At 42.3% G+C, this 17,463-nt stretch overlaps 4 protein-coding genes across 6 annotated transcripts in view; 2 read left to right on the top strand and 2 right to left on the bottom strand.

The window, feature by feature from the left end:
• fdxacb1 (ferredoxin-fold anticodon binding domain containing 1) overlaps positions 1–8,053 on the bottom strand; it is a 13,900-nt gene extending 5,847 nt beyond the window's left edge. Inside the window, exon 1 of the mRNA XM_079566615.1 lies at positions 7,549–8,053. Within this exon, the coding sequence (XP_079422741.1) occupies positions 7,549–7,726 (178 nt within the window). The 5' untranslated portion in view covers positions 7,727–8,053. The remainder of the gene's footprint in view (positions 1–7,548) is intronic.
• Positions 8,054–8,306: 253 nt separating this feature from the next.
• On the top strand, positions 8,307–10,542 carry LOC306970618 (mitochondrial import receptor subunit TOM40B). The gene is made up of 10 exons (XM_079566627.1): positions 8,307–8,464; positions 8,707–8,903; positions 8,976–9,043; positions 9,118–9,210; positions 9,294–9,395; positions 9,474–9,579; positions 9,694–9,816; positions 9,893–9,969; positions 10,058–10,160; positions 10,236–10,542. The coding sequence occupies exons 2-10, from the start codon at positions 8,723–8,725 to the stop codon at positions 10,373–10,375; spliced, it is 993 nt and encodes a 330-aa protein (XP_079422753.1). The 5' UTR covers positions 8,307–8,464; positions 8,707–8,722; the 3' UTR covers positions 10,376–10,542.
• A 192-nt stretch (positions 10,543–10,734) lies between these two features.
• Positions 10,735–15,138, bottom strand: bicdl2 (BICD family like cargo adaptor 2; the record flags this gene model as incomplete). The annotated part of the gene is made up of 9 exons (XM_079566626.1): positions 10,735–11,236; positions 11,326–11,440; positions 11,522–11,604; positions 11,718–11,792; positions 12,088–12,234; positions 12,354–12,500; positions 13,449–13,565; positions 13,794–14,009; positions 14,896–15,138. The coding sequence occupies 9 exons, from the start codon at positions 15,136–15,138 to the stop codon at positions 11,057–11,059; spliced, it is 1,323 nt and encodes a 440-aa protein (XP_079422752.1). The 3' UTR covers positions 10,735–11,056.
• mia (MIA SH3 domain containing) lies at positions 12,468–17,365 on the top strand. Of its 3 annotated transcripts, XM_079566639.1 has the most exons (8): positions 12,468–12,509; positions 13,524–13,590; positions 13,815–13,953; positions 14,923–14,985; positions 16,266–16,343; positions 16,571–16,704; positions 17,052–17,162; positions 17,247–17,365. In XM_079566639.1, exons 5-8 carry the CDS (start codon positions 16,295–16,297, stop codon positions 17,268–17,270), a joined length of 318 nt encoding a protein of 105 aa, XP_079422765.1. In that variant the 5' UTR covers positions 12,468–12,509; positions 13,524–13,590; positions 13,815–13,953; positions 14,923–14,985; positions 16,266–16,294; the 3' UTR covers positions 17,271–17,365. The 3 variants fall into 3 exon arrangements, with proteins under 3 accessions (XP_079422765.1, XP_079422764.1, XP_079422763.1); XM_079566638.1 differs by lacking the exons at positions 12,468–12,509; positions 13,524–13,590 and having other exon boundaries at positions 13,836–13,953; positions 14,885–14,985; XM_079566637.1 differs by lacking the exons at positions 12,468–12,509; positions 13,524–13,590; positions 13,815–13,953; positions 14,923–14,985 and having other exon boundaries at positions 16,212–16,343.
• The last annotated feature ends 98 nt before the right edge of the window (positions 17,366–17,463 follow it).

The following is a 17,463-nucleotide window of genomic DNA, read 5'->3' as shown; positions in this document are numbered from 1 at the left end:
TGGCCAAAATGGAACAAAATTCAGGTTTTCAAAAATTCTTTAAAAAAAATCCTTAAGAGGTTTGCAACTAATTTCACTGCAGACATGGCCTCAGTGCTGCCCTCTATTGCCCTGCCAAAACAAAATCCACTTTTACTGTGGAAATCTGAAGAAAACTGAGGTTGAAAAAGGCCAAAATGGAAAAAAATCATTTTTAAAAAAATATATAAAAAAAAAAACTTAAGAGGTTTGCAACTAATTTCACTGCAGCCATGGCCTCAGTGCTGCCCTCTATCGCCCTGCCAAAACAAAATCCACTTTTACTGTGGAAATCTGAAGAAAACTGAGGTTGAAAAAGGCCAAAATGGAACAAAATTAAGGTTTTCAAAAATTCTTTAAAAAAAATCCTTAAGAGGTTTGCAACTAATTTCACTGCAGACATGGCCTCAGTGCTGCCCCCTATCGCCCTGCCAAAACCAAGTCCACTTTTACTGTGGAAATTTGAAGAAAACTTAGGTTAAAAAAGGCCAAAATGGAATAAAATTCAGTTTTTCAAAAATTCTTTAAAACAAATCCTGAAGAGGTTTGCAACTAATTTCACTGCAGCCATGACCTCAGTGCTGCCCTCTATTGCCCTGCCAAAAAAAATCCACTTTTACTGTGGAAATCTGAAGAAAACCAAATTAATCTAAATACTCCCACATTATCCCACTCCTACCCTCCCTCCACTGGCTCCCAGTCCATCCATCCATTTTCTTACACTTTTCCGTTTCCAGGTCGTGATCACATTGCACCAGCCCCCTATGGCCTCCTGCAGGAATGGGTCCACGGAAGGACGGCCTCATGATTCAAACCGGCCTGTTGGTCTCTCATAAGGGGCTCCCAGTCCGCTTTTGTGTTTTTTTTTTTTAATTTGGACATTTGTTTTTGAGACGTCGCCTAGCATGGCGCAGCCGGGGCCCCACAATGGAGCCAGACCTGGGGTTGGGGTCCGAACGCGAGCGTCTGGTGGCCGGGCCTCTGCCCACGGGGCCCAGCCCGGGCACAGCCCCAAGGGACGACATGGGCCCGCCCTCCTGTGGACCCACCACCCACAGAGGGATCCGTAGGTTTCGGGTGCAGAGAGGACTGCGTGGCAGTCAGAGGCAGGTGCCTCGACGACCTGGTCCGCCTGCGCAGCTTCTGGCGTTCGGGACATGGAACGTCACTTCACTCCTGGAGAGAGGCTGGAGTCTCCATTTTTCTGGTTGCCCGCAGGGAGAGGCGGCGGGCTGGGGTGGGTTTGCTCATAGCCCCCCAGCTCAGCCGTCACGTGTTGGAGTTCACCCCGGTGAACGAGAGGGTCGCATCCCTAGGCCTTCGGGTTGGGGACAGGTCTCTCACCGGTGTCTCGGCCTACGGGCCCAACATCGGTGCAGAGTACCCGGCCTTCTTGGAGTCCCTGGGAGGAGTACGAGATGGTGCTCCGACTGGGGACTCCATTGTTCTACTGGGGGACTTCAACGTCCACGTGGGTAACGACAGTGAGACCTGGATGGGAGTGATTGGGAGGAACGGCCTCCCCGATCTGAACCCGAGTGGTGTTCTGTTCCGCTGGCGGGGGAGGAAGCCAGTCAGACCTGGCAGGCCCAAACGTGTTGTGAGGGTCTGCTGGGAACGCCTGGCGGATCCCTCTGTCAGTGGGGTCTTCAACTCTCACCCAGATTCCGAAGGAGGCTGGGGACATGGAGTCCGAGTGGACCATGTTCTCCTCCTCCTTTGTCGATGCGGCTGCTCGTAGATGTGGCCGTAATGTCTCTGGTGCCTGTCGTGGCGGCAATCCCCGAACCTGGTGGTGGCGCCCGGAAGTAAGGGATGCCGTCAAGCTGAAGAAGGAGTCCTACCTGGCCTCGTTGGCTTGTGGGACTCCGGAGGCAGCTGAGAGGTACCGGCAGGCCAAACGTGCTGCAGCTCGGGCGGTTGCGGAGGCTAAAACTCTGGTCTGGGAGGAGTTCGGGGAGGCCATGGAGGAGGACTATCGGTCGGCCTCGAAGAGATTCTGGCAAACCATCCGGCGCCTCAGGAGGGGGAAGCAGTGCTTCACCAACACTGTTTACAGTACGGGTGGGGGGCTGCTGCCCTCGACTGGGGATGTCGTGGGGCGGGGGTAGGAGTACTTTGAGGATCTCCTCAATCCCACCGTCACGTCTTCCGATGAGGAAGCAGAGGCTGGGGACTCGGAGGTGGGGTCGCCCATCACCCAAGCTGAAGTCACCGGGGTGGTGAGAAAGCTCCTCGGTGGCTCCGGGGGTGGATGAGATGGAGAGATGACCTTAAGTCTCTGGATGTTGTAGGACTGTCTTGGCTGACACGCCTCTGCAACATCGCGTGGCGGTCGGGGACAGTGCCCCTGGATTGGCAGACCGGGGTGGTGGTCCCTCTCTTTAAAAAGGGGGATCGGAGGGTGTGCTCCAAATACAGAGGGATCACACTCCTCAGCCTCCCCGGTAAGGTCTACTCCAGGGTGCTGGAGAGGAGGATCCGGCCGATAGTTGAACCTTGGATCCAGGAGGAACAATGCGGTTTTCGTCCTGGTCGTGGCACACTGGACCAACTCTATACCCTTCATCGAGTGCTCGAGGGTTCGTGGGAGTACGACCAACCAATCCATATGTGTTTTGTGGATCTGGAGAAAGCGTTCGACCGTGTCCCTCGTGGTGCCCTGTGGGGGGTGCTCCGGGAGTATGGGGTCCGGGGCCCTCTGCTAAGGGCTGTCTGTTCCCTGTATGACCGCAGCAGGAGCTTGGTTCGCATTGCCGGCAGTAAGTCAGACCAGTTCCCGGTGCGTGTTGGTCTCCGCCAGGGCTGTCCTTTGTCACCGATTATGTTCACTACCTTTATTGACAGAATTTCAAGGCGCAGCCAGGGGCCGGAGGGTGTCCGGTTTGGGAACCTCAGGATCTCATCTCTGCTGTTTGCAGACGATGTTCTGATGGCTTCAACAAATCAGGACCTTCAGCTGCCCTGGGGTGGTTTGCAGCCGAGTGTGTAGCGGCCGGGATGAGTAGAGTCGTTGCTCCTTCACGTCGAAAGAAGCCAGCTGAGGTGGCTAGGGCATCTGTTCCGGATGCCTCCTGGCCGCCTCCCGCGGGAGGTGTTCCAGGCATGTCTTATTAGGACAAGGCCTCGTGGAAGGCCTAGGGCACGCTGGCGGGACTATGTCTCCAAGCTGGCCTGGTGTCGCCTCGGGGTCAGAACAGCTGGAGGAGGTGTGTGTGGATCGCGACGTCTGGGCATCTCTGCTGAGACTGCTGCCCCCGCGACCCGCCCCCCGGACAAAGCGGAAGAAAATGGAAAGATGGCATTTGGTTTTTAAGTCTCTTCATGGACATGCTCCTCACCATCTGTCTTAGTTTCTGGACGTCTACCATCCAAGCAGAGCTCCTCATATGGTATTCGATGTCCCCAAGTATATAAGCAGTAGGGGGATTGTGCTTTTAGTGTGGCAGTACCAAAACTGTGAACCTCACTCCCAGTCAAACTGTGAGTCATCACTGACTTGCTGTTGTTTAAGTGTAGACTAAAGGCCTTTTGTGGCAATTATGACCATGTTTGAACTCCATGTTTTGAACTTGATAGGGGGCAGCACTGAGGCAATGACTGCAGTGAAAGATCTTGCACAGCTTCTTTTAATATTTTTTAATATGATGCAAAATTTGTCATTTTATGTCCATTATGACCATGTTTGAACTTAATTTACTCCCAATTTCTGCAGTAAAAGTGGCTGGTCTGTTGCAGGTGGGTAGGGGGCAGCACTGAGGCCATGGCTGCAGTGAAACTAGTTGCAAACCTCTCAAGGATTTTTTTTAAACATTTTTTGAAAAACTGTTTTTTTTTCCATTTTGGCCTTTTTCAACCTGTTTTCTTCAAATTTCCACAGTAAAAGTGGACTTGGTTTCAACAGGGCGATAGAGGGCAGCACTGAGGTCATGTCTGCAGTGAAATTAGTTGCAAACCTCTTATGGATTTTTTAAAATAATTTTTGAAAAACTGATTTTTTTTCCCATTTTGGCCTTTTTCAACCTGTTTTCTTAAAATTCCACAGTAAAAGTGGATTTTGTTTTTACAGGGCGATAGGGGGCAGCACTGAGGCCATGTCTGCAGTGAAATTAGTTGCAAACCTCTTAAGGATTTTTTTTTAAAGAATTTTTGAAAACCTGAAATTTGTTCCATTTTGGCCTTTTTCAACCTCAGTTTTCTTCAGATTTCCACAGTAAAAGTGGACTTGGTTTTGACAGGGTGATAGAGGGCAGCACTGAGGCCATGGCTGCAGTGAAATTAGTTGCAAACCTCTTAAGGATTTTTTTTAAAGAATTTTTGAAAACCTGAAATTTGTTCCATTTTGGCCTTTTTCAACCTCAGTTTTCTTCAGATTTCCACAGTAAAAGTGGACTTGGTTTTGGCAGGGCGATAGGGGGCAGCACTGAGGCCATGTCCGCAGTGAAATTAGTTGCAAACCTCTTAAGGATTTTTTTTAAAGCATTTTTGAAAACCTGAAATTTGTTCCATTTTGGCCTTTTTCAACCTCATTTTTCTTCAGATTTCCACAGTAAAAGTGGACTTGGTTTTGACAGGGCGATAGAGGGCAGCACTGAGGCCATGGCTGCAGTGAAATTAGTTGCAAACCTTTTAAGGTTTTTTTTTAAAGCATTTTTGAAAAACTGTTCTTTGTTCCATTTTGGCCTTTTTCAACCTCAGTTTTCTTCAGATTTCCACAGTAAAAGTGGACTTGGTTTCAACAGGGTGATAGAGGGCAGCACTGAGGCCATGGCTGCAGTGAAATTAGTTGCAAACCTCCTAAGAATTTTTTTTTAAGAATTTTTGAAAACCTGAAATTTGTTCCATTTTGGCCTTTTTCAACCTCAGTTTTCTTCATATTTCCACAGTAAAAGTGGACTTTGTTTCAACAGGGCGATAGAGGGCAGCACTGAGGCCATGGCTGCAGTGAAATTAGTTGCAAACCTCTCAAGGATTTTTTTAAAACATTTTTTTAAAAACTGAATTTTATTCCATTTTGGCCTTTTTTAACCTCAGTTTTCTTCAGATTTCCACAGTAAAAGTGGATTTTGTTTTGGCAGGGCGATAGAGGGCAGCACTGAGGCCATGGCTGCAGTGAAATTAGTTGCAAACCTCTTAAGTTTTTTTTTTTATATATTTTTTTAAAAATGATTTTTTTTCCATTTTGGCCTTTTTCAACCTCAGTTTTCTTCAGATTTCCACAGTAAAGGTGGATTTTGTTTTGGCAGGGCAATAGAGGGCAGCACTGAGGCCATGGCTGCAGTGAAATTAGTTGCAAACCTCTTAAGGATTTTTTTTAAAGAATTTTTGAAAACCTGAATTTTGTTCCATTTTGGCCTTTTTCTACCTCAGTTTTCTTCATATTTCCACAGTGAAAGTGGACTTGGTTTTGGCAGGGCGATAGAGGGCAGCACTGAGGCCATGTCCGCAGTGAAATTAGTTGCAAACCTCTTAAGGATTTTTTTTAAAGCATTTTTGAAAACCTGAAATTTGTTCCATTTTGGCCTTTTTCAACCTCAGTTTTCTTCAGATTTCCACAGTAAAAGTGGACTTGGTTTTGACAGGGTGATAGAGGGCAGCACTGAGGCCATGTCTGCAGTGAAATTAGTTGCAAACCTCTTAAGGATTTTTTTTAAAGAATTTTTGAAAACCTTAATTTTGTTCCATTTTGGCCTTTTTCAACCTCAGTTTTCTTCAGATTTCCACAGTAAAAGTGGACTTGGTTTTGGCAGGGCGATAGGGGGCAGCACTGAGGCCATGTCCGCAGTGAAATTAGTTGCAAACCTCTTAAGGATTTTTTTTAAAGCATTTTTGAAAACCTGGAATTTGTTCCATTTTGGCCTTTTTCAACCTCAGTTTTCTTCAGATTTCCACAGTAAAAGTGGACTTGGTTTTGACAGGGCGATAGAGGGCAGCACTGAGGCCATGGCTGCAGTGAAATTAGTTGCAAACCTTTTAAGGTTTTTTTTTAAAGCATTTTTGAAAAACTGTTCTTTGTTCCATTTTGGCCTTTTTCAACCTCAGTTTTCTTCAGATTTCCACAGTAAAAGTGGACTTGGTTTCAACAGGGTGATAGAGGGCAGCACTGAGGCCATGTCTGCAGTGAAATTAGTTGCAAACCTCCTAAGAATTTTTTTTTAAGAATTTTTGAAAACCTGAAATTTGTTCCATTTTGGCCTTTTTCAACCTCAGTTTTCTTCATATTTCCACAGTAAAAGTGGACTTGGTTTCAACAGGGTGATAGAGGGCAGCACTGAGGGCATGGCTGCAGTGAAATTAGTTGCAAACCTCCTAAGAATTTTTTTTTAAGAATTTTTGAAAACCTGAAATTTGTTCCATTTTGGCCTTTTTCAACCTCAGTTTTCTTCATATTTCCACAGTAAAAGTGGACTTTGTTTCAACAGGGTGATAGGGGGCAGCACTGAGGCCATGGCTGCAGTGAAATTAGTTGCAAACCTCTCAAGGATTTTTTTTAAAGAATTTTTGAAAACCTGAAATTTGTTCCATTTTGGCCTTTTTCAACCTCAGTTTTCTTCAGATTTCCACAGTAAAAGTGGACTTGGTTTCAACAGGGTGATAGAGGGCAGCACTGAGGGCATGGCTGCAGTGAAATTAGTTGCAAACCTCCTAAGAATTTTTTTTTAAGAATTTTTGAAAACCTGAAATTTGTTCCATTTTGGCCTTTTTCAACCTCAGTTTTCTTCATATTTCCACAGTAAAAGTGGACTTTGTTTCAACAGGGTGATAGGGGGCAGCACTGAGGCCATGGCTGCAGTGAAATTAGTTGCAAACCTCTCAAGGATTTTTTTTAAAGAATTTTTGAAAACCTGAAATTTGTTCCATTTTGGCCTTTTTCAACCTCAGTTTTCTTCAGATTTCCACAGTAAAAGTGGACTTGGTTTTGGCAGGGCGATAGGGGGCAGCACTGAGGCCATGTCTGCAGTGAAATTAGTTGCAAACCTCTCAAGGATTTTTTTTAAACATTTTTTGAAAACCTGAATTTTGTTCCCTTTGGAGCGTCCTTGGTGCCCTGTCAAAATGATTATAATATTTATAATCTTTAAATAATAATAATAATAATAACAATAATAATAATAAAACTGCATGAAGTAGGGAATAAAAGACAATGAAGATGAATAGTTCCCTATATTCTCAATACACGCTGGTCATCTGTCCGTGCCGTCACGTGACCACTACTGTGGTAGAAATATGAAGTTATAGCCACCGCGCGCGCGCACACAAACAAACAAACGCGCGCGTGCGCGCAACTCTATTTCCCTAAATTAATGAACACACATCATTAGCTACAAAAGAGTGATGATCACAACTTTATTCATAGCGAAATTACACGGAAAAGGCAAGCTGTACGACGAGGAAATCTGCTATTACCGTAAGTAACCGGCAAAAGGCGCAACATCTTTTCAAGTGTGGGCCACTTTACCGTGGGTCTGGAAGTGGCGGGCCACTTTACCGCAGTTAAAAAAATGGATAAATGTGAGCACCAATACGAACCTGCATCCCGGATGGTCTGGATGTTGGTGGCTGCCCCTTCATGCCGCAGTGCCTCGTCCTCTCGCTGCAGGCAAGTGGCTATTACGGTGGTGTCAGATCCGCTCAAGGACTGGCAGATAGAAGCCGAAAAAGAGAAGTTACCTTCTCCTATCAACAATATTGACCGTGGAGGCGACATACCCAGGGTATAACAAGAGCAGAATAAAATAATATTTAAAAAATCCAGGGAAAAAAATGTTAAAATCAGTCTACTACTTTTCAACGCAGTTTCGCAGGATGAAGGAGGAGGAGGTGGCGCGTGGGCTCATCATCACATCAAGGATCATTTAAGCTGTCTTCATATGTTGTCGTATTAGCGGCATACTATGGAGTTCGTCATCCGACTACAGCTAAATATCGTTTGTTTTGCATCAACTTCAAAAATTAGACAGTGACCTTTTCCCATTGACGAAGCTTTCACCTGTGGCTGTGCTGCCTGTGCTGCCTCTGCTGCTGCTGCTTACGTTTACGTTTACGTTTACGCTGTGGTGTTGGTGCCGCAGATACATTAGTCCGACCGGAAACATGGCGGAACGGTTGATGGCTAACTCAAGTTCCTACATAAAATATTAGATCAAATTCATTTCTGATTTTACTGTCACTATTGTTGGTATGCAATATAGACATTTCAAGTCATACATTTATTTTACGAAAATATTTAATAAATGTTTTAGTAATGCTTTATGTTTGTGTAAGGTTGCGAGAGGCAGGTTTTTTTTTTTTTTTAGCACATCAGTGATGTGACACAGCTAACCGCAGCATCACTGTATCCCAGCATCCTTGAAATCATGTTAATGTCTAGAAATAACCTGACAATTTCTCTGATGAGTATGCCTATGTTGTGTTAGGGATTTTAAGTGTTTTGCTTGAGGAGGGGGTAAGTAATCCGATCACTATCTCTGTTTTGCTATCTGTTATGCTGATGCTAAGGTCAAGTAAGTTAGCTCAAAATAACCTGCATCTGTAGCCTCCAGATGTGGACGCATCAACAACATTGGCTTGTATTAGTGACCATAATGCCATAATGTCATATTTTGCATAAAAATGTCATGTTTTGCTACATGTCATATTTTGTATCAGGGACAATAATGAGACAAAAATGTAATTATTTTCCCACAGGAAAGACGTGTCTCACATGGGCAGTGTTCTGGCTCTGTCTTCTGCCCCGGGTCAGAACTGGCCTTTTTCCACTGAGCCGTCTCCTTCTCGCTGGGATGCACACCCTGCTCACTGGGACAGTCCTCCTCGCTGGGAGAGAAGAGATGGACGCCTTCCTAACCCTGGCAGCTTTCACTCTTTGCACAGGAGCTGCAAAGGTATACTATCAGCATAGCAATGAAACTTGAAATCCTCTACTAGTAATAATCTGTATTATTCTTTCCACGCAGAGGTGTTTCCTCAACAAATTGAAGGAGTTAAGATGATTCTTAATAAAACCTTGAGTAGTTTCTTTAAGGTATTACTTAGAATTTACAAACAATTGCTCACAAGTCACACATATTACATCTAACCTATGTCTAATGTGTTAAGGTCAGTCACACTCTTCATCTTAGTGCTGTAAGTCCTTCTTATTACCGATTCCATGTAGAGCATTTGCAGACGGAGGATTGCAGCAAAGACAAGGCAAGACTTAGTCTACATTGTTGTATGCTTTTATCATGATGAAGGAATTTGCTATTGCTAATGCTGTGGTCATATATTTGCAGGATGCTCCAGCACTAATCGGTGAAATAGATTCTTCTGGGAGTCTGAATGCTCATGCTTTGTTGCATATAACTGAACGTGTGAGAGCCAGGACAGTCTTTCAGGTGGAATCCAAGTGACTGATAACCATCCAGAACTGCTTTTATCTGCGTGTCCCTAATATTGTAGTTATTGTTTTTTAGACGCAACAGTCTCAATTTGTGACATGGCAGTTTGAATCAGAGTACAGAGGAAATGACTTTACTGCAGCAGTGACAGTAGCCAATCCAGATATCCTCCGAGAGTCAGGTAAGAAAAGCATCTTAGTGATAACAATGCATTGTAATTTTTCAATGTTCCAAAAGCTAAAATAATTGGTAGTCCCCTCACATTATGTGAATTTCATACTTTTTTCTTCCTCAGTGATCCTTGTGGCACACTTCTTGCAAAGCGTTTCTTCAGGTTTAGTTTTGGGAGGGGAGCTTGTCTACCATCGAGGTCGGACAGAGGAAGGAGGTATTCTGACTTTGGCTGGCCAATACTCAAGTACGTTTTTATTTCTATGTGATCATTTTGCCATGGTTTCGGTTGGTCACTAATTCACGTGTTTACATCTTCACAGGGCCGAACTGGGTGGTGACACTTAATGCTGGGAAAGGAGGAGCCCACGCAAGCTACTATCACAGAGCAAACAAACAGGTACATAGAAGATGTACTGAGGCTTTTATTAACTCCTCATTATATGTGATTAACTGCTAAATGTAAATGTGGTGATTTGGATATGTAGATTCAAGTTGGAGTGGAGTTTGAAGCCAGCACAAGGACTCAAGAGACCACAACTTCATTTGGATACAAAATGGAGCTTCCCGAAGCCAACATGGTCTTTCGAGGTAGATATACCTCTCACAATTTTGGGCTCACAATAAACAATAGCTACTTAGACACTACTCTGTTTCTTTTTCTAGGAATGGTGAACAGTCGGTGCATCATAGGCGGAGTTTTGGAGAAGCGCTTGACCCCACTCCCAGCCACACTAATTATGGGAGCCTTTGTGAATCACCGAGGGGACAAGCTTCAAGTGGGTCTTGGGGTCAATGTAGGATGACTTTCACATTTTACTTGAACAAGACTTTTACAAATTCATAAACTGGCAAAAGTGAATCCCCCGTGGACATTAGAGATGTTTAATCTCAAAAATTAATCTCAGTTTTGGAATTAAATCATGTCTACCTCTGAAACCGAGGATATACTTCAGAAAAATATAAAGAACTTGTTGGAGGATGACATCACTGGAAGTATTAAGTATTTCATTATTTTCATTGAACATTTTATTTATAAAGATTGTATTAAATTAAACTAGGTTTTAATCTACCACTAATAACATCTAACATTCTGTTTACTTGAAAGTTTGATTTATTATTTCTGAAAATAATGAGACTTAATTCTTTCATGCAACAATGGTTTGAGTGATGGATTTACAGCAGGATTTGTAAGTCATATGTATGCTAATAATAATTTTATTTAACTGAAGGTGCTAAAACTGTAAAAACATAAAACTGTACATTTTTAAAAATATTTTCTCAATATCTTTGTAAATACTGATGCATATCACTGTACATTAATACATACAAAATACATTATATAATATCAAAAATGAGGTCTGTAAACATTAACATTAACAAAAATAACAATGTAAAGCTATTTTTTTGTGAAGCTTAGAGTGAATCATCTGGCGTTTGGGGGCTCACAGTGTCTAATGTAAAAAGCTACGGCTGCTCTTCGAGTGTCACTTGTCTCTGAATAATGATGAGAAGAATCCTTTCCCGCCTTCTCCTTTGAGTCTCAGTGATTTACTTCTTTGCAGTCCAGTTGCTGCGGGCGACGAAACTGTCTCTCGCGCCTGCTCCTTTCGCCTTTCCTCTTCTCTCTGCTGTACTTGCTGATTAATCACTAACCGCATGTCCTCCTATCATGGTACAAAACAATATCATATGACAAAGTTATCATTATGTTCTATGCTTATTTGATATGTTCAAGTCAGGCCAATCCACACACCTGCCACGCCTCAAGCTCTTGAGACAGTGCCACCTTGTGTTTAATGGTGTTGAGAAGCTGATTGGTGAGTGACTCTTTCTCTTGTCTCACTGTGGCCAGTTCACTCTCTAAAGTGCTGCACAGACATGACAAAACAGACATGGTTCAGACAAAGAACAATGGAAAGCTATCAGATGTTTCTGATTTGCAGAATTACCTGTAGCTTGGCTTTCCAGAACTACTTCTGAATGGCTGGATTTCCTCCTGTAGAGACTGCAGCTCTTCTTTTTTAGCTTGAAGCTGTAAAATACAAAATAATTGTATTTCACTACTGTAATACAATAAATGTACCAACAATATTTTATACCTAGACTATCAAAAGAAATCATGGTTGCTTTCTTTGACAAACGTACCTCTTCTTTTAGCATTTGTACTTCATGATCTCTTGCTTGTAAAACTTCTGAGTGGGCTAACAAGACTTCTTTTGCCTAGACAAAAACACACATACAAAAATTCATCAACATTTACAAATATACCGTATGGGTTTAGCACCTAAACAGCATCTCACATGTATATGTCAAATGAAACAGTATAGACCAATAGTTAGTACAAAAGCTATAGTTAGTCAGTTAAGAAAGACATTCATGTTGTTTTCTTTGATATGTAAATGGTATTAGGGTTTCTGTTTTAGAAAAGCATAATGCTAAAGGCTTTGGCCATACTTTTAGATAGTTGCACTATTTTCTACTGGTGGGGCTTGTTTGTGTGCATGTGTGTGAATACCTGTGACTGCTGAATCTCACTAAGCAAAGACAAAGGCTGTAAGTGTGTGCTGTCCAGGACACTTTCTTCTCCCAGGCTCAGAGCCTTTTGCTGCAGTGAACGATTCATGGTACGCAACTCAAAGATCATTCCCTGCTCCTGCTCTATCTACGTACATACAACAAGCAGAGACAGAGGCTGCGGTGAGTCGGGTTAGTGTGTTACTGTAATAAAGATTGACTGCATTTCCTGTTCACTCAGATTTCATCTCATTGACTGTAGCTCACCTCAGCCTCGCGCTCGCTCAGTTTCACCTGCAGGTCGGATACTTTCTCCCTCAGTGCCTCCCTCTCCACCCGAAGTCTCTCTGTGTCCTCCTCTGATGCTTTGAGTCGCATTTCCATGTGGGACAGGCGCTCCAACAAAACCCTGTTCTGTAAGAGGTAACCACACACACATGAGGATCACATGACATTTACACGACTATAACATCAGCCTACAGCATTTTTAAATATACTTCTCAAATGTATTTACACTTAAATATAATTGTATGAACGAGTGTATTTAATACAGCAATGTCCATTATATCCTGCAGGCACATTTCACTTTGGACGACTACATGGAGAGCTATTGCTGCCATAAAATCTTTTTGGTCAATAGTTATAGAGGGCTCTTCTATTGAGTATAGCAATTGAGACGATAACCATTTACCACAAATTGTAAGACTGTAAGATTCAAAGATTGTTATAAATGACTGTATTTAATGGAGAGCTGAATGGAAGAACAATTTAGAGTGTTCATTGTCCCTTCTTTAACTCAAGAATCATACTGTAAAGTTGTGCTTGAGAGTTTACATACCCTGGCAGATTTTTTTTAATTTTTTGACTATTTTTCAGAGAATATGAAAGACAACACAAAATGTTTTTTTTTTTTTCCACTCATAGTTAGTGGTTGTGTGAAGCCATTTGTGGTGAAAAAACAGAGTTTGCTCTTTTTAAATCATAATTTTAAAAAAAGTACCAAAAATGACCCTGAGTTAAAGGTTTATGATCAAGAGGAACGGGCCGCTTTACCATTAGATTATTACAGAACCTTCAACACAACTACCACAATAGACTCCGAGCTCATTGATGCTAAAGGGGGCAATAGGTACAGAACGGGGCTATGTAAACTTTGGATCAGGGTCATTTTGGTACTTTCTTTATTCATTATGATTTAGAAATAATAAACTCAGTTGTTCCACCATAAATGGCTTCACACAACCACTAATTATGAGTGTGTTGTCTTTCATATTCTTTGAAAAATGGTCAAAGAATAGACAACAATTCTGCCGGTGTATGTAAACTTTCAAGCGCAACTGTAAACCACAGTGTAATGCATACCTCAGACTGTATGTTTTCTAACTGTGTGAAACGTATGTTTCGACTAAAGGAGGATTCTTCCATCTCTTCTTTCAGAGAGCGCAGTTCAGTCCTTAAGGAGTGCTCCAGTGTCACAGCCTAGAGACAGGGGGAGAGGTGATAGGTGAGAAAAGCTATTGTTTGAGCTCTGACTAAAACAGGACACTCCAAACCTGCTGGTCTACATTGTTGGTGTCTGTCTGACAGTATGACGTCACACAGAGAAAAACAACACACACACACACATCCCATGCAATGTTATCCCAACATAATTAGGATGTAACTATCTTCTTTTGTCTTCATAACTCATTGTTAGAAAACAATAACCTCTGCTAGCTGCTCCACCAGGCGCTGGTTGTGATTGGCCAACTGTGTCAGCTGCTCGCTCTCGTCCCGTCGCCGGTCACGTCCACTGCTCTGATATCGGTCCAAATCAGCTTTCAAAGAAGCTAAATCGGCCGACAGTTCAGCCTCTTTCTGGCTCGAGGTTAGTTCATTCATTTCAAGTTTTCTCTGTAGGACGTGTTTCTCCTGCTGCAAAGACTGAAAAAATAAAGAGAGATGTAGATATTTTTACTGTAGTTTTAGGAAAAAGATGCTCATCCACAAGATCAAAAACATTACAGTGATAAAGACAAGAAGAGATACGCACAACTCATATGCTCATTGCTCACCATTTTGATCTTTGAAGTCAACCAAATAATGATTGCGTCTGGACAAGATTCTAAAAAAATATTTTTGTTACACGTCCAAAATCCACAAACAAAACTCCTGACACTCTTTCCAAGTAATAGTTGAGTATTTGTTGCAAATTGCTAATATCAATCATAATGTTTATTTTTTATTTCAGTACATCTTTATTTCAATCAGCAGTGGCACCTTTATAAATGTACATAAAGTTTTGTTTTCTAATCTGCCTTAAAAGAACTCTAGTCTCAACATGAGCTTATCTGTTCTTGGGATAACAATGTAACACATTACTGAAGAAACACTTTGTTTTGTTCTTTCTGTTTGATTACAGTCTGTACTGAGTTTAATAACTCAGTACAGACTGTAATCTGCTCAATTGCACTATGTGGTATGTCCGCACTTAGATCCACTGCTATTACTTATCACTGTATCACTTTATATCACTTTATACACCTACACAATATGTAAATCCAATCCAGTTGCTCTATGTCAATTGTTGTCGTCTACCATATTTCCCTCTTATTTTTTATGTTGTTTATTTTAATATTCTTATAAATGCCCCTAAAGCCTTATAGTTTAAAGTTGTATAGCTTATTTTTATCTAAACTGGGTGTTATATGTTTTTATGTTTAATGTTGCACGTCTCACCAAGAAAAATTCCTAGTTTGTGAACCAAACCACAAACCATGACAATAAAAACGATTCTGATTCTGATTCTGATTTGAAAGGTCAAACTTACCTCCAGCTCCTTCTCCCTTTGTTCCAGTGCAGCTGCCAACTCTTCGTTCTTCTCCAGGAGAGCCTGCCCCAGCTCGGCTGCCAGTATAAGGTCAGTCTCTATCCCTGCCCCGCTGTCCACGCTGCCATTTGGAGACGATGAAGAGGGTAGAGCAAAGGACAGAGAGGAGGACGCGGACAGTGGGAAGAAGGAGTCCTCCAGACTTGGAGAGGGTAGACTGTTTTTCCTGGGTGTATACATCATGTGGGTTTAGGTTGCTACGATGAGTCACTTAATCAGAAATCATCCTTCTCCAAAATAATTTCCGAGTCAGAGATGGTTGAAATTGTTAGTATCCATCTTGCTCATCCCAACATATTTCATTGGTGACCCTGTAGAGAACAAAAACATTTACAGGCTTACATAGGAAATGCCAACAGGTCACAGTAGTTGTTTTCTAGTAATATAATCCACATGGGCTCTTTAAGAAGTGCTTTTGTTGAACAGACGCTTTTGTTGCCCTGACCGAAATACCCAATCCACTGTTCACTGTGTCCAACCCCCTCCCGACAAATTCCACCATCCATTATGTGCCCCAGTATTCTCAATTAATACTACCAAACACTCCTAATTGCCACAGTGTATCTCTTCAGTAACCGCTCATTAACAGAAAGACAAAACATCCATCTGCTCAGACTGCCCAAGTTATCCCTCAACATTGGCAAAAGTTCAGAATAACCTTCCATTAACAAACTACATCTGAACAATTGTCGGTAACTAACTACTAAAATATGTTGCAATCTATTTACTACCTGTCCCGACAAAGATTTAACTAAGCTCAATTGGAGAAAGAATTAAGCCTTACCTTGCCACACCGATGAACTCACTCGTAACAGGTTGCGGCTTCCTGTTTGGTCACTCCATGCGTATGTGTCTGTGGGTGTGTTTGCTCAAGGGAGGCTTAGCCGGTTTCCTTGACAGTGGAAAATATACAAATGCAATGACTCCGCCCCTCTGGCAAAAGGTGTGCAATAAAAGATACAGTAGCAAGGAAGGATGCTATGTGGTAAGAATGTGAAGCTGGGACACATAAAGTGAGGAAAAATAGAAATAAATGTTTGGGATATGGCAATAACAGGCATAGAGTAGCAAACAAGTCCCTCCTCCTTAACCCCATGTCTCTGTTTACCTGCTTGAGCTGAAAGAAGCTCTGTTTTTCTGGGGAGAAGGGGGTAGGGAGACAGGGGGCTTCTCTTTCTCACTAGGCAAATAGACCAGAGGGCACTAGAAGAAGTCCACCAAAAGATCACCTTCATATCTAAGTCTGAGGCTGCTTTTATACGCAAAAATGTACCATCGACTCCTGTTGGGGCTCTCACTTTTGCTTCTAGTTGTTCTGCCATCGGACGCTGGAAGGGAAATGCCCAAACTTTCAGCCAAGAAACTTTGTGCTGATGCAGAGTGCAGTCGTGAGTAGCATGGGTTTGAATTTTTATCTCATGATGTTGTATACAGTGCAGTGCAAATTTTACAGACGAGTGTGATTACAGTATTGTCTAATTTGAATTTGAATTGTAGTCATTGTTCCTTTGCCCCAATGCTTGTGCCTTGGCAGATGTGTATCCCCCAAGTGCCGTTAACTGTGTGTATTTGTTGTTCCCCAAAAATAACACAATATATGGTCAAATTGTTGCAGACCCCATCCTAATTGCCCGTGCAATACAAGACTACTACCCTGGCGACTGCAGATTCATCCCCATCCGACAAGGCCAGCTTGTGTATGTCTATGCCATGCTGAAAGACAGTGGGAACCTTTTCTGGGCTGGCAGTGTGAGTATTCTTTTCCCCCCCAATTCCTACAAAACATTTTTACAGCTTTGAACAGGAAAGTAACTCAAGTGGGTGTCACAAGATAAAATTGAAACAATATTTTATACATTTCTTTTATACAGTATCTAAACTAACTAATTAAAACCGGTTTAAAATGTTTTGCACCTTAAATTACTATAAATGCTAATTACATTTTACAGAAGAGGGTTTGTTGGTTGTTGGTTGGGTGATTTTGGAGGTCGCAGCCTGAATAGTTTGGGAAACACTGCACTGGAGAAACACACAGAAATATAAATGGTACTTAATAAAGTAATATTAATGTTTTTTGTTTCATTCCTGTTTTCAAGGCACAAGATTCCTACTATGGCCAGCAGGAGGCGCGCATTGGGCATTTTCCAAGCAGTGTAGTGGAGGAGACTCATGCCTTGATGCCAGCCAACACTGAGGTCAAGACTACAGTAAGTTTTTGTGTAATAAAACCACTGCATGTTCGTAATGTTTGTACAGCATTCATACTTGTAACAGTTTCTTTTTACATCCAGAAATGGGACTTCTACTGTTACTGAACCGGACAATGGATACAAGGAAATGTGTATGTAGTATAATCCTTTATGTGCACCTTAGTGAAGATACACTTTATGAACCCAACAACTTAAGTTTAGAGCATTATTTTGTTTATATTTTAGTCCAGCATTTTGTATCTAGAGAATGTATTTTGTAGTTGCCCTATATGAGTGTCATTTTAGTTGTGAATACAGA

The sequence above is a fragment of the Gobius niger genome (genome assembly GCF_951799975.1).
Source record: "Gobius niger genome assembly, chromosome: 11".
NCBI classification, from domain to species: Eukaryota; Metazoa; Chordata; class Actinopteri; order Gobiiformes; family Gobiidae; genus Gobius; species Gobius niger.
This window is presented reverse-complemented; position numbering and strand designations above follow the sequence as displayed.

Coding starts and splice junctions, on each gene's coding strand:
- LOC306970618 (XM_079566627.1), top strand. CDS start 8,723: ATGGGCAGTGTTCTGGCTCTGTCTTCTGCCCCGGGTCAGAACTGGCCT. Junction 9,211..9,293: donor AGGATTGCAGCAAAGACAAG/GCAAGACTTAGT, acceptor ATATATTTGCAG/GATGCTCCAGCACTAATCGG. Junction 9,580..9,693: donor AGATATCCTCCGAGAGTCAG/GTAAGAAAAGCA, acceptor TTTCTTCCTCAG/TGATCCTTGTGGCACACTTC.
- mia (XM_079566637.1), top strand. CDS start 16,223: ATGTACCATCGACTCCTGTTGGGGCTCTCACTTTTGCTTCTAGTTGTT. Junction 16,344..16,570: donor TGCTGATGCAGAGTGCAGTC/GTGAGTAGCATG, acceptor AAATTGTTGCAG/ACCCCATCCTAATTGCCCGT. Junction 16,705..17,051: donor ACCTTTTCTGGGCTGGCAGT/GTGAGTATTCTT, acceptor CCTGTTTTCAAG/GCACAAGATTCCTACTATGG.